This window comes from Notolepis coatsorum, assembly GCF_963971535.1.
Source record: "Notolepis coatsorum genome assembly, chromosome: 1".
Classification (NCBI taxonomy): Eukaryota; Metazoa; Chordata; class Actinopteri; order Aulopiformes; family Paralepididae; genus Notolepis; species Notolepis coatsorum.
This window is the reverse complement of record NC_140165.1, coordinates 88,408,031-88,431,312: the sequence shown is the minus strand read 5'-3', so window position 1 is coordinate 88,431,312 and position 23,282 is coordinate 88,408,031. Positions and strand designations below refer to the sequence as shown.

Below are 23,282 nucleotides of genomic sequence, written 5' to 3'. Positions count from 1 at the left end.
CCAGTGCAAATGTTGTCTTTCCACCAAAGAGAAGCACCCAGCCTTGTTGTACAGGACACCATGGTGACTATAACCATCACTGGTGGTAGATCTGATGGCTGGATGACATACAGACTCCTAAGGTATATGTTCAGACTGCAGGATGGACTGTTGATGGAGGTGTTATTATTAATCGTGTCCTGTGTTCTACACGCTGCACCGTCCAGGGGTCATGGGTCAGGCGTCTCACAGGACAAGAGCATATCCCCGCACCATACCATCTCTCTGTATGTGACAAATAAGACTTCGACTTTTAACTGTTTGATCTGTAGATGGAGAAAATAATTGCCTTTCTGGAACATTCTTAACCCATTGTGAATCAGATTGTCGCATCAACTTTATTTACTTTTGCTTCCCTAAGGTGGGTGTGAGATTGTGTGCAAAATAAATCAGTATTGTTTTTTTGGCGAAGTGCCCCTTTATCAGGTAACAGCAAGGGGCCAAGAAAACTGCTAACAAGGAGTGTAATAATCTGTCAGCCAGAGGCAGCCAGCACATAACATAAACTGACAAAACAACAATATTGGTCTACTACAGGGCTGTTCTCCTAGAGATGACTCATAATTGCCAGCATGGACAGTAATGTTCACAATGTGATTTTATATGAGTTTTCATTATGTTTCGTTTCGTTTATGAATATCTGTTTCAGTGTTTGCATCGATCTGCTGTGCTGGTGTGTTTGTTTGTGTTTGCCTGGGCCATGTGGTCGTGGTGACCCGAGCGCGTGACCCGAGCGCCGCTCTCGCCGCTGGTGCGTTCGGTCGGTCCTCGTAAAGTCGAAAATGTATCATTTGATCAAATGGTACATAATGAGGTGATATCGATCGATCAGATGCAACTTAAGGCAGCAGATTCAACCAGATTATTCAACCTTTCGTATTGGTGGAGAAACGTCACAAGTCGTAAACTCGGGTATCATGGAAACGGCCCGTTTACCATTTGTTCGTCCCTCGAGTGTAACTTCCTGCTGGTGAACTGGGATGGGAAATGTCCGACTTTACGAGTTGATGAGGAGCGTCCAAATGCACTGCCCCCCCTCGGCCCTCCCTCCTCGGGAATAAAACCAATGAGATGAGAGTCCGCACCTCCCTTCTCCTTCAACAAACAAACAAACACCATGTTCTCGCTGCGGCTCCTCACTCTCACCCTCATCGCGGCACAGACGGATGACCAGAAGGAGAAGGAGAAGGAGAAGGAGAAGGAGAAGGAGAAGGAGAAGGAGAAGGAGAAGGAGAAGGAGAAGGAGAAGGAGAAGGAGAGGGGGAAAGAGAGAGAGAAAGAGAGAGAGAAAGGAAGACAGATAAAAGAGAGTAAGTATGATTCCGTGTTCCAGAGAGGAGACCTGCTGGAAGTGTCAAGGACCCTGTTCACTCACTTCGGTATTTACCTGGGCGGAGGCAGGTGAGAAGAGCACACACTCCTCGCTACACAGCTGTCGGACATCACGGCATGATTTCTTCTTGTAATGTTTTCTCTTGGTGACGTGGCCTAATTGGTGCCTAATGGTGCCGCACAATCTGTTGGGACGACTTTGCGGCTAAACTTATTATGATTCTCAGATAATAACAATAACTCACAGGAGCCACGATGACGCAGTGCAGTCTATAACACATAGTGAAACACTTGTTGCTGTTTCGGCTCTCCAGCAGCACAATGGAATAGAAAGGGAACATTGGCTTTGACTAGTACAGACTTTCAACTTTAATTTGGTGTTCCATCCCTCCCTATGAATACACAGTCCCCCATTTTAGGGGATTGAAGGTATTTGGATAAATTAACATAAACTTAATAAATAAATATTTTGTTACAAATCCTTGGCAATCAATGGCTGCGATGGCCATTGCTGAAATAATTTGGTCTCCCCTGCTAATAAAGCAGGGACCAACGCCCCTCAATACAATTAACTGGGTCTTAATAAGATAAGAACTATCAAAATACTACAGGATGAAAGAAAGTGTTATGTTGTCCAGTCCAGCGCCGCTCATGGCACCCCTCTCTCGCCCATCTCTCCTTTCCACTCCTCTCCTCTCACTCCTCTCCTCTCACCCCTCTCCTCTCGCCCATCTCTCCTCTCCACCCCTCTCCTCTCGCCCATCTCTCCTTTCCACTCCTCTCCTCTCACCCCTCTCTCCTCTCACCCTTCTCCTCTCACCCTTCTCCTCTCGCCCCTCTCCTCTCGCCCATCTCTCCTCTCCACTCCTCTCCTCTCGCCCATCTCTCCTCTCACCCCTCTCTCCACTCCTCTCCTCTCCACTCCTCTCATCTCACCCTCTCTCCTCTCCTCTCACCCCTCTCCTCTCGCCCATCTCTCCTCTCCACTCCTCTCGCCCATCTCTCCTCTCGCCCATCTCCTCTCCACTCCTCTCATCTCACCCTCTCTCCTCTCCTATCTCTCCTCTCCTCTCACCCCTCTCTCCTCTCCACTCCTCTCACCCCTCTCTCCTCTCCTCTCCACTCCTCTCACCCCTCTCTTGTCTCCACTCCACCTCTCACACCTCTCTCTACTCCTTTCCTCCCCCTCCTCATCGCACCCCTCTCTCCTCTCTCACCCCATCTCCCTCTATCTACTCCTCTCCTAACTGATTTACCTTACCTTGCTACCTCTCTATCCTTTTTATGCTCTTATGCCTGTATTTTTTTTTACTGTTGTGAAGCACTTTGAACTGCAATTTCTGTATGAAAAGTTCTATACAAATAAAGTTATTATTATTATCCTTTTCTCTCCACTCCACTCTCCTCATCTCCACTCTTCTCTTCATCTAATCTCCTCCCTCTCACCCCTATCTCATATCCTCTTCATCTCTCCTCACCCCTCTTGCTCTCCTTCTCTCATATCCTCTTCATCTCTCCTCTCACCCCTATCTCATATCCTCCATCTCTCTTCTACTCTCTCTCCATCTCCTCTCCTCTCACCCCTCTCTATCTCTCTTCTCTTCTCTCTCTTAATCTCTCCTCTCACCTCTCTTCTCCAGAGTGGCACATTTCATCCCAGACATCCTACCTGCGTTGTCTAATGACCAGTGGAGAATCAAACAGATGGTGACTAATGGTAGACTTATACTGGGAGTACTGGCCAAGGTGTGTGTGTGAGATCATTATTGATGTGTGAGAATGATAATACTAATTATTATGATTATAATGCTGGTGGTGATTATGTATGGGAGAAAGAGAATATAATGATGCATATGATTATACAGTGCGACATATATATCGCACATGCTACAGCAACAGCGGTCTGTGCGATGAATGGATTTACTTCAGTAGCACTGGTGCGATAGGGATTCGGTTCATATAGATACTCTTATTTTGAAAATCCTGTAACTGGTCTCATTTCTGCCCAAGCGCAGCTCCAGCTATAATAACTAGGCTCCGACAGCTAGCAACGCTCAGGTTCATATGATACTCTTATTTTGAAAAAACTCCGTGACAACTCGACGAGTCATATCCGCCCTATCCGTGCGTCTGAAAGCAGAGCAGCGTTGATTGATTGATTGATTGATTGATTGAAAAGTTTATTAACAGATTGCAGAATGGGTACAGTACAGCTCAATACATACAATTGTTAAGAGGATGCAGACCTGAGAAAGACTTTCGTCTTGTTTCCATCAGGGTCCCCCATTTTCAATTCATCATATGACACACATGACATACAGATAGACAGTACTGCTACATCTATACATTTATGACATACCAGATTTTCAAATACAGTACTGTTTGTGATACTAAAAAAATCCAGAAGAAGAGTATATACATTTGACATAGAAACTGTGCATTGGGGGAGGTTGGGTAGGTGGGGTGGGGCTGTACATTGGAGGTGGGGGGGGGGGGGGGGGGTTAACACAGCAGTGCGCCTACACGTCCCGAAATAAGTTTTTTTTTCTTCTCGCAACGGGTCAAATGCATCTACATGCTTTGCACCGTCGACATTCCTTTATGCGCACATCGCCCGAAATTAACGTTTATGTACCATTACAATCACTACAACGTTAGCTAACAAGCTAATCCTGATCAGAGGCAGAGGCGCAGAGCCATAGAGAACAGCACAGTGTGGACTGGGGAAAGGGGAATGGGGGGGGCACTCTCTCCCCTTCCCTGTGTGTGTGCGTGCGTTTGGAAAGACGATGAAGTCACTAGTCAGGACTCAGGACAGGAGTATATTATAGTGAACTGAGGATTACTGAGGATGGACAGATAATGTTGATATTCAAATATAAAAAAGTTTCGAGAGGAGTGGAAGTTTGAAGACAGACTAGACTACAATATGATGCAGGGGTGGTGAGTTGAAACAGTGTGTGAATGAATGAATGAAAACTTTATTTAACATATTGCAGAATGGGTACAGTACGGCTCAATACACACAATTGTTAAGGGGATGCAGACCAGAGAAAGACTTTCGTCTTGTTTACATCAGGGTCCCCCATTGTGTGTGTGCGTGTGTCTCAACCGACCCCACTTCTATGTTTCAATAAATTATTTGCATTTAAAACAATTAACGCTGACTCCTTCAGTCCACTCAAAATTATGCTAATATTCCTAATGTTGTTTATGATATTAATTGAAAATAGCATATGAGAGTATTATAGTAATAATAACAACACATGGCGATATACTAAATGACAGCCAAACATGGCACTGCAACTAAATAACACAAATACAATAGGCACATTTGTGACTGTTACAAATATAACACGTTTTATACTTGTGCTACAAGATTTTGGCCTGTGCTACAAAACTATCAACCTCTGTAGCACCAGTGCTATGTGCAAAAAAAGTTAACGTACAGCCCCATACATAAATGTGGTTTTTAGCCCATGTACCACTATGAGTGATATCCATACAAAGGTCAGTTAAACTAGTATGATTGATTGAATATGTCTCTCCTCTCAGTGTGCCAGTGTGCGGGTGGACTCTGTGGATGACTTTGCCTACGGAACAGAGATCATTGTTAACCAGATGGACAAGGTAACGGTAGTAAAACCGAACGTACCCTGTTAACACTTTGATCGCCATGGTTAAATTCATAATTTACCATCCCTAGCCAGCTCTATTTGTCTATGGAGAAGTTCCCCTTCTTTGCAGGGCTATAACTTTTTAAATTCTATTGCTAAATTGACATTATTATGGCCCATTCAATGTCTTATATCCATTGTTCAGGGTGTAGCAACGTTATACTTTTTCATTCACATATTCATACTAAAATATGGTCTAAAGTATAAGTATGTTTTTATCGTTTTCTGCAGCTTTCTCCAGAACTTGATTTATAGCCCCAAATGCATTATATTGATGATCAAATACAGTTTGGTAGCGATCGGTGCCAGATGAAAAATTTCAACTGGAGGTACTTCTAGAAGTTACTACGTATCATCTGATATTGACCGGGTGGGTGGGGGGTCGTTTATAATTCCGTGGGCAACGTTATATCATTCGTCTAGTGTGGGTCATATGGTCATCAGAGCAGTTTATATGGAACACGTTAGAAAATAACGTTCAAACTCACCGTATCTTCCTCGCGCCGTTGGACGATCAGCTTGGAGTAGACAGTTTTCGATTATGGGATGTTGATTTAGATGAATCATTTCCAGGTTGTATAATACTATATACGTCCAAATAACGTTGTTTATTGAGTTAGGGCGAGCGATTGATTATCCAGTGTGTTGAGATGGAGTCCGGCTAACGATCGCGAGTGCCCGGACGAAATATGGATGAGCACTTCCTGTTTGGCGCGCCCCTCCCTCTGCTGATCGGTGGCAAACCACATAGCGCGCTCAGCCGCGACACGGCCGACCCGGGTTCGACTCCTCAACCCGTCGTTATTTGCCGAATGTCTTCCCCCCACTCGGTCTCCCATTCCTCCTCTGTCTCTCCCTACTGGACAGTAGAAATAAAGCGATAAAACGCCAAAACAAAAAACGTAAAAAAAAAAAAAAACTGTCCCGAATCAATAAAATTTTGCCTAAAGTCATTGTTGTTGTCGCTAGCTTGACACCGGTCTCTACCCTCTGTGTAGGGCTCTACCATGTGAAGTGCTTGGATTACAGGGCCAAACGGCTACAACTGAGAGACCAATTCCCTTTTCTATCTGTGGACCATGAATGCCATGTCAGCCAGTTTCCTAACCTCCCTATGTCTTCCTAATGGACCAGGTGTGCAGCCGTCCACCATTGCGGGGAGAGGAGGTGGCTCGCCGGGCTGAAAAGCTCCAAGGCGTCTGCAGCTACAGTCTGCTGTGGTACAACTGTGAACACTATGTCATGTACTGTCGATACGGAACCGTCATGAGCTTCCAGACCTTTCAGGTACATCTGAATCTCTACATGCTGCTTTCACTAGTGCTAGTGATCACTTGGTCAAAACCTTTTTCAGTCTGTAGACGACATTATAGTACATACAGACGGGCCTCCTGGCTAAAACAGTCTGTAGGCTACAGTATAGTACATACTACAGAAGGACCTCCTGGCAGTGGTTACCATTTTTATAATATCTCATTTTTAATATTGTACTGTATTTTTGTCTTCCTTTCATCAATTAAACAAGTACTTTGAGTAGTTTCTACAACAGTTGGAACAAAATACAAAGTAATTTGCTTTAAAAACAAAAGAGCAACATATCTGAATTGCATTCCATTTCACTGTACGTCATAATGGCAATGGTACCAGAATCGTATCACAACCTCACAAATCACTGCCGTCGGATGAAATCCTTGGTTTCAATTCAGTTGAATTGAAAGTTCACCTGTGTTGTAAGTTTCATGATGTTTTTAGGTCCCGTTCAAAACTCAAAAGGACAATACTGGAGCTCACAGATCAGCCTCAGTTTCTTAATTATAGGTAGGTACAAGTATCACAGATGTTTCGACGCAACGGAGTAAAATAACTGGCGCTGTTGTGTCAAAACGTCAGTCATATTTGTAGCTAACGTTGAAGCAAAATTAAGCTAACCCGCGTGTTCCAGTCCTCTCCTCTTTGATTCCCCAGTCCTTCTCTGAGAAGCACCGTGCCCTGGTCTTCATAAACGGGTTGAAGCGTGTGCATTCCCTTCCTACATTCAAAATACAATATTAGAGCCTCAATAACCATGGGTATTAGAGCTTCAATAACAATGGGTGTCGGATCTGATTACAAGGTAATTTTTCCTAAAGGTGCTATAGATAACATTTTATGTAGACTAATCATATATATACTGTATATAATTTAACATCCAGAGATTTTAGAAAGGTGTCAAATATTATTAAGAAAATTACGGGTCCAAAAGGAATGTTGTTGAGTGCATGTATCCCCTCCCTACTTCCTATTTCCCCATGTGGAATGCACCTGATTGGATAAACTAGAGCTGATGCTCTAGTAGTGTGACATATGAATGAATTAATGAGAACTTTATTTAACAGATTGCAGAATGGGTACAATACATTACGGCTCAATACACACAATTGTTAAGGGGATGCAGACCAGAGAAAGACGTTTGTCTTGTTTACATCAGGGATTTGTGGAACTCCCTCTGGTGTTGTAGGCGTGGTATTCACTGACCTTTGGGAAGTATTTCGACATGTACATGGGTACCTGTGTGGTGTAGTGTATCTTGTAGACCAGGCCCATTGCAAGTTGCTGTACTCTGGCGTCTACTCTACTCTAAGCCATCCTAGGTAGTTAAAGTGGGCAGGGGTGAGGTGGGTTTTAGGAGTAAGGTCAAGTAGTCTGACCAGTTTGTTTTGTGATGTTTGTAATCTTGTTTTTAGCGCCTTTGATGTGATTTCGTACCATGAGGTGCAAGCATAGTCGTAGTACCCTTGAATGAGTGCTCCTGCCAGAGTCTTCAGGGTATTCTTGTTTACCAGAGAGGAAATCTGGTAGAAGAATCTAGTTGGTTGGTTGACTTTCTTGATTACATTGGATGCCATTTTGTCACAGGAAAGATTTTCCTTTAGGATGGAACCCAGGTATGTAATTTCATCTTTCCTTGTGACAATATTGTCACCCACTGTAACTGAGAAGCCGTCGGTCTTGCTGAGTTTGTTATTTGATCCGAAGAGAATGGACTAGTTTGTCATCCGCGAGCCTGGTGCAGATTCTGCTGAGTTCTGAGCTGAGGGTTTTTTTCAACCTGTAACTTGTTCTTGTCAGAGACCAGCAGGGCAGAGTCGTCCGCGAACAAGAACAAGTTGCAGTCACAAGCTGACGACATGTCACTTGCATAAATTAGGAACAGTAGCGGTCCCTAGTATGCTTCCTTGTGGAACACCACAGTTCACTGAGGGGGGGGGGGGGGCGGGTAGAGTACCGTTTACCTCCACCATCTGTTCTCTCCCCTCCAGGTAGGATTGCATCCAGCTCACTGATAAGACTATCAAAACCAATTAAACCAATTGCTTTTAGCTTGTCAATCAGAATGGAGTGATTGACAGTGTCGAAGGCCTTTTGTAGTTCCAGCATGTCCATGCTGCATTATTTGCCCGCGTCCACCTCTTGTTTGATGTGGTTGTTCAAATAGAGAAGGCATGTGTCAGTGGAGTGGGATGTTCTGAAGCCAGATTGGAATTCGTAGATTAGTTTTATTTTTTTCGCAGTGTACTTTTTGACCTGTTCGTAGACTATTATTTTTCCATGACTTTCGAGATGGAGGTAAGAATAGAAACAGTGGCTGAATGTTATCTACAGTATAGCACCTTTTTTTTATTCCTGAAAAGTTCCTGAAAAGTTGGCCCTTTGGAGATGTGAGGGTTTTACCTGACGGCAGTAAAGTGTTGCCCCGGATGAGTTTAGTCGTTGCCCTGAAGAACCATGTAAGTGTCGATACGTCGTCTTTTAAACTATGAATGTAAGCAACACTCCAACTTACAAAATACTAGATGATTAGGTTAAAACATTGTTCATCTAAAAACGTAAAGTGAACTGAATGAAGGGAAAACAAATCGGCTGCACCTTGTGAGCAAAGAAGAAACCTTGTATTATATTTGTTCAGCGAGTGCAGATTAATTGGTTTACTTTTAAGTTAATTTGCACATAAATACAAATACAATAAGAACAAGTTAAAACATTGCGCAGGAGAGGTTAAGACACCAAACATGTCATATCAAGACCCTTTAATCGCCAATGACGTGTTTAGACGTCATTCCTCGCCATGCGTAATATGCCAATGACGTCGTACAGCGTCTTTGAGATCAATATTTCAAAAATCTGTCATGGCAATCATATTTCACCCACGGAGACTTGACGGGTGCTGTAGAGCTCCTCTCAACTCTCCGGTGCAAGACCGCCATCTGGTGGCCGATCGGCGAGGTGCCAAAACCGGAAGTGAGCGACCGGAAGTGGTGCTCACTCATATTTCGTCCGGCCACTTGCTATCGCTCGCGGGACTCCAGCTTGATACACTGGATAGCGATCCGTTGCCAATAACTCGATAAACAATATGATTTGGACGTATATAGTATTATACAACCTGGAACTGGACCAACAAGATCGACATCCCATAATAACGGTCTTTTTGCTCCAGTAGCATCCCCCATCGCTACGAGGAAGCTGCGGTGAGTTTCAGCGTGTTTGATTATTATTGTCCATACAAACTGCTCTGATCTATGTTTCACCCATACTACATAAATGATTTAACGTCGGCCACGGACTTATAAACCCCCCCCCCCCTCCGGTCACCAGCAGATGATGAGGCATGACGTTTAGGACCTTGTACAATTGAAATTTTTAATCTGACGTCAATCGGTATCAAACTACATTTGATGATCTAATATATGTATTTATGGCTATAACTCACGTTCTGCAGAATGCAGCAGAAAACGATAAAAACATATTTATACTTTAGACCGTATTTTAGTATGAATATGTGAATGAAAAAGTAGAAGGTTGCTACATCCTAAACGATAGATACTTGACGTTGAATGGGCCATAGTAATGTCAATTTAGCAATACAATTTAAAAAGTTATAGCCCTGCAAAGAAGGGGAACATCTCCATAGACTTACAGTGGTGGCAGAGAGGTGATTAAGATCAGAATAATCCCTGGCAGATAAAGGGTTAATATCACTATTCATACTGGGAAAATAAGAACAATGATTATGACATCGTCAAGGCTTCAAATCCAAACAAAGGAAAACACGCACTACAATTTGCATAGACATTGGTTGCAAGATGAGATGCATTACAATGAATTCATAGTGTTATAAATATTTGCTAATTAAGGTCCTTTTAATGTTTTTTGATAGTGATAACTGTAGTGATGGAAGTAGATTTTTCAAAAGAGATGGTTCTCTGTATTTTAATGTGTATTGATTAAGGGAAGATTAAAGTCAGTGTGTGGAATAAGAGTGAATGTCTGAGGAAAGCTTAAAGGAAAACTCCAACATTTTGGGAAATTGGCTTATTTAACATCTTCCCTGGAGTTAGACAAGAAGATGCATACTTTTTTGTCTCTGTGCGTGCATTTAGCTTTGGGAACAGTCGCTCCGTTAGCGTAGCTTAGCTTCATCACTGGAAGTGGGGGGGGGGGGGGCGGAGCCTGACGTTCCCTACAGGGTCTTACAGTCACCAAATACAACTCTAAAACGTTCCTGTAAACATGTTGTGACCTGTGTATTCACCACGTGGAGAAATAAAAAATAATTGAATTAGACAATTACGTTTTATAAGCAAATATTTAACACGAACCTAAACTAACGTTACAACTAACCTAAAGTTAGTTTAGGTTCGTGTTAACGTTAGATAATGTACAAAATAAACGTTTTCCGCTGCTATAAACGTCACACTTTTATTTTGAAAACCCCAGAAAGGAAGTAATTATATTTGCTTTACCATCCTGTTCTGTGTTAGCGCCGGTTAGCTCCGAGCGTGCAGTAGTTAGTATTATATTATCAATACCAGCCATTGGATTACTGTTTTCTAAATTGGGGAGGCTTTTAATCGTCAAGGTAAGAGGATTTTAAGTCATGGTATCCATAAACTTCAATCGGTTCGGATCCTTTGAAGGAATGAGAATATCAACAAACACGGATTCACGTTGAAACCACTGACTGCGCCCAGAGACTCGAGTGGTTAGGCAAAAAAAAATTCAGAGTATATTTGCTTATAAAACGTAATTGTCTAATTCAATAATTTTGTATTTCTCCACGTGGTGAATACACGGGTCACAACATGTTTACAGGAACGTTTTGGAGTTGTATTTGGTGACTGTAAGACCCTGTAGGGAACGTCAGGCTCCGGCCCCCCCCCCCACTTCCAGTGATGAAGCTAACGGAGCGACTGTTCCCAAAGCTAAATGCACGCACAGAGACAAAAAAAGGTATGTATCTTCTTGTCTAACTCCAGGGAAGATGTTAAATAAGCAAATTTCCCAAAATGTTGGAGTTTTCCTTTAAAGGGATTATGGAAAGGGCCAGGTAGTTAGTCAGTTGTACATATTTATACTTGAATACACAAGTCTGGTATATGTTTGATGATTGACTGATGTATTTTTTGAAGAAAGGAGCAGAAAAGATATTTTAGCTAAGCTAATTATGCACAAAAGTGATTTCTGGATTAGATGAATCTGTTCTTCTGGATTAGATGAATGTGTTCTTCTGGATTAGGTTAATGTGTTAGATTAGATTCTTCAGCCTTCTTTCATTGGACGTAACGTTCTACATGTTACTGCCAATGACAGTGATGTTTGTAACCTACTTTTCAGAGTAGCACTGGCTATAACACATCCACACAGACAGACAGGCGAGCACACACACACAGACAGGCAGGCAAGCCGGCAGGCAGGCAGACGGGTACACGGATGGACAGGCAGGCAGGCAGGCAGGCAGACACAGACAGACAGACAGACAGGCAGGCAGACACACACAGACAGGCAGACGCACACACACACACAGACAGGCAGACACACACACACACACAAACAGGCAGGCAGACACACACAGACGGACAGACAGACAGGTACACGGATGGACAGACAGGCAGGTACACAGACAGACGGAGAGACAGACGGGTACATGGACAAACCGGACCCCCCACTACTTTACCTCTTTTTCTCACGCCAGCTTTTAATGTTCTCAGAAACGGTCTCCTTGGGATTTTTACAGCCGGACTCACCGCACGGCTCAGATCAAGGTCTCAGTTTAATTGGGTTAAGCCCCCTCGGTCGCAGCAACAACTGCAGTCAACAAGAGCTCCATTGTGACGGAGCCGTTGTTTTCCAACATGCGCTCCGGGTTGGCATGTTGTAAGGGCACCGGAGCAGTCATTAGGCGTGTGGTTAAACATGCGAGAGGGAGGACTTGCGAAAGAATTTTCAGAACGCATACCACTCCGCTCATGTGCTAAGTTGGTTTTGTTGGTGGGCTGTGTGACCTAAATGGTGAGTGTGTATGTATGAGACTCAAAACAAAGATGGGGAAATAGGGTGTGTGTGGAGAAGGGGCCTATTTCTTAAAGGGCCACATAGCCGATAATCTGACAACAAACGTACCAGGGGGCCTAAAGGTTAGAGAAGCGGGCTTGTGACCAGAATATCGCCGGTTCAATCCCCCGGGACTGGCAGCGATAATCTGGGCGGGGAAGTGTGACTGAACAACACTCTCCCGTCCCTCGATTACCAACCTCTGAAGTGCCCTTGAGCAAGGTACTTAACCCCCAACTGCTCCAGTGGAGCCGCTCCGTGGCAGTCTGTGGATGTACTAACTAACGTTAGGTGTGACTGTGTTGTTAACTGTGCCAGTGTGAAGCAGGCTGTAGAAGAGTATCCGTGCTCTGAGAACCTACGCTGCGTAAACAAAGACTTAAAAACGCATTCTGCGTCTCGAGCGCTCGGCCCCTTGAGGGACTCCACCAGATGTTGTCCCTGGGAGCAGAGCAGACCTCTAGCTGAACTGCAGACACGATTTCCTCAACTATTCTCAACGGTAGCAGTGGGTCCAACTCGAGGAAAGTTGAAAAACTGCTGCAGTTCACCAGAGCTCCGCTCTCCTCTGGGTGACCACATCCTGGCCGTCTTGAGTCCTCCTCACGACAGAACCATGTCCAGTTATCACAAGTCCTCCTCACGACAGAACCATGTCCAGTTATCACAAGTCCTCCTCACGACGGAACCATGTCCAGTTATCACAAGTCCTCCTCACGACGGAACCATGGGATTCAGGTTAAGAATCAGTGAAATGAGCATTGGGCACATGCACCCAGATGAGGGTTAAACTCTAGCGTTGCTAGATGGTCTGAACCAAGATTAAAAGCTCATTTTGGCTGTCGTAGCTTCACAACACAAAACATTTTATGGCCTTGTAAGTTCATTGTCTCCAGAGCGGCCCCAGACTTTACATCCCATCAAATCACAGGTTGGCGGCTTTTCTCTGATGTCTAGCTTTAGGAGAGAATAGTGCTTGTTCACAGATACTGACCTGTCCTGGGGCACAGGGTTAGGGTTAGAAGTAGAACATAATGAAAATGGGTGACATTCCCCCTTTTTAAGTTTAGTCCAGTACATTTAGCAGTTTAAATTTATAATGTATGCACAAAACTTGTGAAATTATCAAAATAAAAGAATTTTAGGGGTACAGGAGGAACACATGTGGGTTTTTTAAATGGGTGGCGTTCCCCTTTAACCTCCGTAATTTAAGGCTTTTCCCCCTCCAAGACATGCTTAGAAAACACTTGTTATTCAACAGAATATATATTATCTTTGATCTCGGGAATAGATAAATAATTACAGTAATATTCTTTTCATCAAAATCTCCTCTTTCCAACAGTGTATAACGACACTGAAAATGCGTCTAGAATGTGACAACAAGAAGAAAACAAAATGCCTCGTCTCTGTGGTGGTATTTATTTTAGAGGTACCACTACCCCATCTAGTGGAGTGTCCTTGTTACTGCTTTTGATCTCAGCTAGAGGAGACGATTGATTGATTGATTGAAAAGTTTATTAACAGATTGCAGAATGGGTACAGTACAGCTCAATACATACAATTGTTAAGGGGATGCAGACCAGAGAAAGACTTTTGTCTTGTTTACATCAGGGTCCCCCATTTTCAATTCATAACATATATGACATACATGACATACAGATAGACAGTACTGCTACATCTATACATTTGACATATCAGATTTGCAAATACAGTACTGTTTGTGATACAAAAAGTGTCCAGAAAAAGAGTGTATATACATTTGACGTAGAAACTGTACATTGGAGGAGGGTGGGGGGGGGGGGGGGGGGGGGGTGGGGATGGTGGGTGGGGGCTGTACATTGGGGGGGGACACACACACACTGTACTCTGTACATTGGAATACTGACAAAGCCATACTTGGTAATTTACTGTACAACTGGGTTAAGATATTTGTAGGGGCCAGTTTCGAATTGCAGTCTCCCGTAGGTGTTCTTGGAGTGTTTTTTAAAGTGGGTAGTGATTCACATTCCTTTACAGCTTTGGGTAGGGCGTTCCACATTGATGTGGCATAATTGCGAAACGTGTTTAGTCCCTTGTTTGAGCCGAATCTGGGTTTAACATGATTTGTGGAGCTCCCTCTGGTGTTGTGATCGTGGTATTCACTGACCTTTGGGAAGTATTTTGACATGTACATGGGTACCTTGGTCGCGTAGTGTATCTTGTAGACCAGGCCCATTGCAAGTTGCTGTACTCTGTCGTCTACTCTAAGCCATAGGTTGTCAAAGTGGGCCGGGTGAGGTGGGTTCTAGGAGTCAGGTCAAGCAGTAGTCTGACTAGCTTGTTTTGAGATGTTTGTAATTTGTTTTTTAGTGCCTTTGAGGTGCTTTGGTACCATGAGGTGCAAGCATAGTCGTAGTACCCTTGAATGAGTGCTCCTGCCAGAGTCTTCAGGGTATTCTTGTTTACCAGAGAGGAGATCCGGTACAAGAATAGAGTTCGTTGGTTGACTTTTTTTATTACATTGGATGCCATTTTGTCACAGGAAAGATTAGCCTCTAGGATGGAACCTAGGTAGGTAATTTCATCTTTCCTTGTGACAATATTGTCACCCACTGTAACTGAGAAGCCGTCGGTCTTGCTGAGTTTGTTATTTGAACCGAAGAGAATGGACTCTGTTTTGCCCATGTGTAATGATAGTTTGTTATCAGCGAGCCAGGTGCAGATTCTGCCGAGTTCCGAGCTGAGGGCTTTTTCAACCTGTAACTTGTTCTTGTCAGAGACCAGCAGGGCTGAGTCGTCCGCAAACAGGAACAAGTTGCAGTCACAAGCTGACGACATGTCATTTGCATAAATTAGGAATAGTAGCGGTCCTAGTATGCTTCCTTGTGGAACACCACAGCTCACTGTGAGGGGGGGGGGATAGGGTACCGTTTACCTCCACCATCTGTTCTCTCCCCTCCATATATCACTAGATGACGTGAAGGAGATGGAGGACTGGACTTAACTTGATTACTTTGAACTCCAGGCTGATTGTTCTAGTTTTCTATCAAGTCCATACCTTCCTCTTCATCATACCTTCCTCTCCGGTAGCCCTGTCCATACCTTCCTCTTCATCATACCTTCCTCTTTGTTAGCCCTGTCCATACCTTCCTCTTCATCATACCTTCCTCTCTGTTAGCCCTGTCCATACCTTCCTCTTCATCATACCTTCCTCTCTGTTAGCCCTGTCCATACCTTCCTCTTCATCATACCTTCCTCTCTGTTAGCCCTGTCCATACCTTCCTCTTCATCATACCTTCCTCTCCGGTAGCCCTGTACCATACTTTCCTCTTCATCAATACCTTCCTCTCTGGTAGCCCTGTACCATACCTTCATTCATTACATCTATATAGCGCTTTTCTAGACACTCAAAGCGCTCCCCACAATGTAGGGTGGAAATTGCCTCCTTCACCACCACTGGTGGCACCCAACATTGGCCTATGCAGGCTCAATGGCTGCCATACACTGGCACCAGGCACACGTCACACTACACAATGGCTGAACGGCTCAGGAGACTGGGATTGATATCAGCCAATTAAGGGGAAGGGATGATTAGGGGGCCTTGATGTCAGAGACCTGATTGGGAATTTGGCCAGGAACGTCGGGGAACCCCCTACTCTTTGCGATAGGCGTCCTGGGTTTTTTAACAACCGAGACCTCGGTTTAGCGTCTCATCTGAAGGACTGCACTTGCAGCTATACGGTGTCCCTATCACTGTAACGGGCATTGTTACTGACTAGTCCAGAGTGCCCCCTGCTGGACAACAACACCACTTTCCTACAATGGCCTTGACCGGGGCTCGAACTGGTGATCTTCCGATCATGAGTCCGGAGCTCTTCCCCTCTGGTAGCCATGTCCATACCTTCCAGTCCTGAATATTTGTAAATCATGATCTAAATTGAGATTATTTTTGACTGATTAATGATATTTGGAGGGAATGATAATTATTGCATCGTTATTAAAATGTTCACTGCAAAAACATTCAAATGATCATGGTGTGATTTCTGCTGTGATCTGTATCAAGTAAGTTTTGTTTTATTTGTCACATATAAAGTACATGTGTACATTGGTTCTGTATGACTCCTGAAATTGTGCTTCATATACAATAGAGGGGTAGTGCAAATCTTTTAGTAATAAATAGATAAAATATGGTGTAATGAGTATGTGGATGTGTGTGCAATTTAATGTAGAATGGATGGGTTCGAGTCCATTGAGCATCCTGATGGCCTGGGGATAGAAGCTCCTTTGAGTCTTTCTGTACTGGCCATGAGACTCCGGTAGCGCTTGCCTGACCGCAGCAGTGCAAAGAGGCAGTTGTTTGGCTGGCTAGAGTATTTGACTATTCTCTTAGCCTTGGCCTTGCAGCTCCTGGTGTAAATGTCCTGGAGAGTGGGAAGCCCACCTCCGATTGTGCGTTCGGCAGATCGAGCCACTCTCTGCAGTCTGCGGTCAGCACAGACTTTTAGGACTCATCCGGTCCTGAAAACAAAGATGTTTTCTTAAATCTGTAGAATATTTCAATATTAGAAGATTTGTAGGCCAGAACATCTCTGAAGCATCACATAATTAATTTTTAATGGTATTTTGACACATTTAGCCTTTTAACAAATATTGCTGCCTCCTGTGATTTGAATATTTCACCACGCCATATTGTGATTTGAATATTGCACCACGCCATATTGTGATTTTAATATTGCACCACGCCATATTGTGATTTTGAATACCTTGACTAACCAGTCATGTCTGCATTAAATTAATTGATACTTTAAGGTATCTATATGTTATTGTCATGACTTCTCATAATGTATATACTGTAAGTTTGTGGATATAGAGGGAGACTGGGATAGGTTTAGGATTGGGAATGTGGTTATGATTGTTGCCGTGTGATGTTTTTGGCTATTAGCTTTTTATTTTTTACATGGTCCTGTAGAAATCGTCGGAATAGAGAAACGCACAATTTCTATCAGTTGACACACAAAGCCGTGTGTAATTTATTTCGCAGTAGCACAAGTGACAGCGGTCAGAACTATGCCGCGCTAGCTACAGCTCATCAAACGTTTATCAATGAAACCCCAAAACAGGGTGTCTCCTCTCAGCCCAACCCCAAAACCAACCTCCTTAAAGTGACAGTGCCCCATCAACACATCAAAACAATACCATGGTGAATTATGTCTATATAGAACCCACTACAGTCCCCATATATATATATATATATATATATACACACACAGGTAATTACTATTTTGATTAATTGTTCAGCCCTATTAATAAACAAACTTTTTTGGTGGTTGTGACTCATATGGACCCGGTGGTTCTGACATGCCTGCATGACAAATTGGCATAACTATCTCTGCCTGTTATTGGCATAACGCTCTCCCCTCTCTCTCTCTCTCCCTGTAGTTCTGTAAGACCGTGAGGAAGATGCTGCTGAGTCGTCGTCTTGCCAAGGTGACCGCGGTGTTGGGAGTGTCCTTGGTGTGGTACCTCAACGCCCTGTCTGCCTCCTGCGCCTTCCTGGCCGTCCTGGTCCCTTTCCTCATCTGGATGGCCTCATAGAACACACACAGACTTGTTTTACTATACTTGTGAGGAAATTCTATTCACTTGCATTCATACCCCTTACCCTGACCTTAACCATACATGCTATATGCCCATCTCTAACTCTAATTCTAACCTGTAACTCCATTTAAATTGGTGTTTTTTGGTGTGGACCGGCCAAAATGTCCTCAAATGAAAGGCAGTTGGTTGACAGTCTGTTCCCGTAAGTAGTACATACACACACACCTCTAGTCAGCGGTCTCGGTAGTTCTACAGTGTCTGTATTCTCTGGCCTGATAACTGGTACTGGTAATTTATCTTATCACTGATAACCGGTCTTGGTAATTATCACTGGTGAAAACATTGTTTCAGTATTTCTGTAATTTTCCTGTTTTTCTACTCTATGTTATGAGCAACTTTCATCATCATGACTCAAGTACCATGGAATCCATTCAAAACCCAATGTTTGTATACTTTAAAATTACATAGGCCTACATGGGTGTCAATACTAGTGTTGGGTATCACTTTAAAATCTTTTTCAGATTGCAGTGTCAAAACATAATTTTTTAAGTTCGCTGGTTCCTAAATGGTGCCAAATTCAATACTTAATCTTATATATATAAAAATACCATGCAAACACTGAAAAGGCTGAATTAAAACGTTGTGAATGGCATCTTGTTCCATCAGAGAATCGTTGTTACAATCGTAAGTCTCTCGCTGTTCCTTCTGAAAACAACTTGTGGGCTGCACCACACTGCTTGCAGTAGAAGTATTTGGATCCTTATGATTCTCGTGCTGCACATGATTTTATCCAGGTAGAATCAATCATGTTGGAACCGGTACCACTCTTTACTCTAGTCTGTACATGACCTTGGTCAATACACACACACCAGCGGTTCTCAAACTTTTTTATACCACAACCCCATTTTATTTAGGATTTTTTTTTGCGACCCCACACTTAATGTATCACATAATTTCAATCTCGAAAATAAGGAATATCTAAATAAAAGCACACATTGTTGAACTGGATCACATTAGAAAATTTTATTACAACACAATGTTATCAATACACATTTATACAAGGCAAACGAGGCATATTAAGCCAAAACTTTGGGTTGTGACCCGTAGTTTGAGAACCGCTGCACTATACAATACATCAACAATTTAACAGCCCTTACAAATTAAAGGATTCAAAAAGTGAAAATTAAGTGATGGATGTTTGAATGAACAAACTGGATCTTAGCTAGACCAAGTTTTAATTCCTCACACATACTGTATACACCCTGAAGAAGGCCATGTGTAGGCCGAAACATTTTTTTTTTTTTTTTCTAAATAATTTAAGCCAACTAGTAAAGGCATTTTAAAATTTGTAGAGCTGCCTTGGATCTCAACTTTTCTTACATACTGTATGTACTGCAATTGCATGGGTAATTATATTTGTGGAATTCAAATGTAAAAATGTCACTACATTCACTACAAAAAATTCGGACATTGTAGTGCCGAGAGATGGGAGTCGGAGACTGTGGCTCGAGGCAGAGCGAATAGTAGTTATTGAGTACACCTACATGATACAGTACGTTACTGGAAAGCTAGAATGACAGGAACTGCCACCGCTTAAATAAGAATGTTCAATATTCTAGAATGAGCTACTATGACATCATCACAAACGTTACAGAATGTTCGGGCGGCACTAATGTTCTAGAATGTCCTGCTATGACATCCACAAACATTCCAGAATGTTCGGGCGGGACTAATGTTCTAGAATGTTCTGCTATGACATCATCACAAACGTTCCAGAATGTTCGGGCGGACCTAATGTTCTAGAATGTTCCTAACAATAGTTCCGTGGGTGAATGATGTACCATTACATATTTTGTTTCCATTTTGCATATATGAACTTGTGAAATAAAAGTATTTTATGGAAGTGGTTTATTGTTGTTACTTGTGTTAACATTTATTAATGTTATAACAATTATTATTTACAGTATAATTATAACAGTTTTATTACTTTGGGCATATTTTATATAAGTTCGTGATTGTTTTTATTACTGTAAAAAAAAAAAAAAAAAAAAAAAAAGGATCCCGCCCCCCAGTGGTGTACTGATTGGCCAAATCCGAATCGTCCTGGTGTCAATCATCACCCTGTCTCCTCAGGCCGACGGGCAGCGCAGCAGAACTTTCTTTGAGCTTAGACGTTGAACGGAAATAGTTCGACAACATAACTACTATACTATAGTTACTATATTCAGGAGGCTGCCAATTAGTTCAAGCCAGTCGAAACAAACCTGGTAAGCTTTGTGTTCACAGCAGTTTAATGTTAACTAGCGTTAGTGTGTAGTCGCTAAACGGATGATGTACAAGTTACAACGTGACCACCTGCTTGCTAGCTTAACTAGTATCGGCTAACATCTATGCTAGGTTAACTAATTTCCCGCCCACTCAAACTAGTCGGCTAACTATATAAAGTCGGTGGCTGTTTAATTTTAACCCTAACCAGGAAATGCTAAAACCGGTGCTTGTAAATTAATACTTAAGTTAATGTGTAACGTAAAGACATGTCGTGTACCCTCCCCCACCTACCCAACCTCCTCCAATGTACAGTTTCTACGTCAAATGTATATACACTCTTTTCTGGACACTTTGTATCACAAACAGTACTGTATTTGCAAATCTGGTATGTCATAAATGTATAGATGTAGCAGTACTGTATCTGTATGTCGTGTGTGTCATATACGTTATGATGAATTGAAAATGGGGGACCCTGATGTAAACAAGACGAAAGTCTTTCTCTGGTCTGCATCCCCTTGACAATTGTATCTTTTGAGCTGTACTGTACTGTACCAATTCTGCAATCTGTTAAAGTTGTCAATCAATCAATCAATGACGATGCAGATTGTGTCGGAGCGCGAGCCGGCCATGGCGGTGCTATGCGAAGACAGCCGCGTTGAGGCGTCGCTGCTGGTGCTGATGGAGAAGACGGGCTACAGCATGGTGCAGGAGAACGGACAGAGGAAGTTCGGTGGACCACCGCCAGGTGTGTTTGTGTGAGGGAGAGAGAGGGAGTTGGTGTGTACATATAAACAAATGGGTAGCCTCACTACGAAAGGCAGCTGTTTTACTTACTCTACAGTAAGTACTGTACTTAAACTTTTTTTGCACATAGCACTGGTGCTACAGAAGTAGATGGTTGATAGTAGCACAGGCCAAAATATTATAACACAAGTATAAAACGTCTCTTAACAAAACCAACCACACGTAGTGCAGTTCATCAATATCATGGGGGTAGAACACATAGTACATTCTAGCCTTCTACCTAGGGGTCCGCAAAGACGACTTCAAACTTGAAATGGTAACAACAGATGAGGTACTCAAAAAACGAAAAGTACCTAGCGGAAAAAAATCTAATCTACGAATTCCAATCTGGCTTCAGAATATCCCACTCCACTGACACATGCCTTCTCTATTTGAACGACCACATTAAACAAGAGGTGGACGCTGGCAAATACTGCGGCATGGTCATGCTGGACCTACAAAAGGCCTTCGACACTGTCAATCACTCCATTCTGATTGACAAGCTAAAAAAGCAATTGGTTTTGATAGTCTTATCAGTGAGCTGGATGCAATCCTACCTGGAGGGGATGCGTGAAGTTTTTTACCAACCCGTTCTGCGATCTGATTGGCCACTGACGTTTCTGGTCGTGTGACGCCTGTTTCTTTCACCGGTTAAGCTTAGGCACTCTTTCGAAGTTGGTTAAGGTTAGAGTTTGTCTTAGAGCAGGGCGATAGAACGCCAGCCCTGATTCCAAACTCTAACCTTAACCAACTTTGAAAGAGTCGCCTAAGCTTAACCAGTGATAAACTAGGCGTTAGGTCGTTTGCATGCTGTTCGAGGCGGAAATGGGCAAAGACACAGGCGTCACGCGATTGGGCGCACATGTCACATGACCAGAAACGTCAGTGGCCAATCAGATCGCACCAGAAACGTCAGTGGCCAATCAGATCGCAGAACGCGAACGAGGAACTGGAAATGGAAATGGGTTGGTAAAAAACTAGACGTGGAGGGGATAGAACAGATGGTGCAGGTAAACGCCGGTAATCTATCCCCCCCCCCCTCACAGTTAGCTGTGGTGTTCCACAAGGAAGCATACTACCGCTACTGTTCCTAATTTATGCAAATTACATGTCATCAGCTTGTGACTGCAACTTGTTCTTGTTTGCGGACGACTCAGCCCTACTGGTCTCTGACAAGAACAAGTTACAGGTTGAAAAAACCCTCAGCTCAGAACTCTGCAGAATCTGCACCTGGCTCGCTGATAACAAACTACCATTACACCTGGGTAAAACAGTCCATTCTCTTCGGATCAAATAACAAACTCAGCAAGACCGACGGCTTCTCAGTTACAGTGGGTGACAATATTGTCACAAGGAAAGATGAAATTACATACCTGGGTTCCATCCAAATCTTTCCTGTGACAAAATGGCATCCAATGTAATCAAAAAAGTCAACCAACAAACTAGATTCTTGTACCGGATCTCCTCTCTGGTAGGGCTGCCGCGGTTACCGCATTATCGCGATATCGCCATCACGTCACGCCCACCGCAGAGTCAAGCTGATTACCGCATCACCGGCTGTTTTTTTATTTAATTTAATTTTTTATAATAATAATTATAGTTGTGTATAGCCTATTTTCTTCACGCCATGTGTTAGAAAGTTTCCACTCGCAGTTGCGCAGTTAACATTCTGATTGAACCCCAGAACTTGTGTTGCTGCTACGGAAAGTTTTCGCTTTGAATCTGCTAAAAACATGGATCTTGTAGCGAAACCCAATCGAAGGGCATTCGGATGCCGTAAATGCTGCCGTTTTGATCCCGAAAGAAGACGGAGTGGTCACGGTTAGCGAGGACAGGTCAGTTCTGGTTCTGTTCTGGAGCAGTAGATATGCCATATTTTGTGTGCGTGTGCGTGTGCTGAGCGCAGTTGCTTTAGCTGGTGTTAATTCGCTGGCCACTGGGTTGATCAAACGATTCCATGATGTTATTATCTGTTATGCAGATAGATAGGACAGTCAATTAATTCCTAGTTGGTTATTGAACCAAGCGTTTGATTAACGTTAGCTACCGCGAGTCGGACTCGCGACCAGCAGTTTCAAGAACAGGCTGAACAGCCAGCTGTTTTCAACCAATATTCCTGCTGCAAAGTCATTCTTTTTAATGACAACACGGGAATAAAGATAGACATTTAACGTTAGACTAGAGGCTATAAAGAATAGACTACCACAGAAATAAATGCATTCGAAAAGTTTATTT

At 43.1% G+C, this 23,282-nt stretch overlaps 2 protein-coding genes across 2 annotated transcripts in view; both read left to right on the top strand.

The window, feature by feature from the left end:
- Positions 1-1,156: 1,156 nt before the first annotated feature.
- Positions 1,157-19,808, top strand: lratb.2 (lecithin retinol acyltransferase b, tandem duplicate 2; the record flags this gene model as incomplete). Its single annotated transcript, XM_084330157.1, has 5 exons — positions 1,157-1,440; positions 3,012-3,117; positions 4,927-5,001; positions 6,183-6,335; positions 17,838-19,808. The coding sequence occupies 5 exons, from the start codon at positions 1,157-1,159 to the stop codon at positions 17,991-17,993; spliced, it is 774 nt and encodes a 257-aa protein (XP_084186283.1). The 3' UTR covers positions 17,994-19,808.
- Positions 19,809-20,861: 1,053 nt separating this feature from the next.
- rbm46 (RNA binding motif protein 46) overlaps positions 20,862-23,282 on the top strand; it is a gene marked incomplete at both ends in the record, with an annotated part of 171,389 nt that continues 168,968 nt past the window's right edge. The window contains one exon of the mRNA XM_084330037.1: positions 20,862-21,009. Coding sequence (XP_084186163.1) covers positions 20,862-21,009 — 148 coding nt within the window. The remainder of the gene's footprint in view (positions 21,010-23,282) is intronic.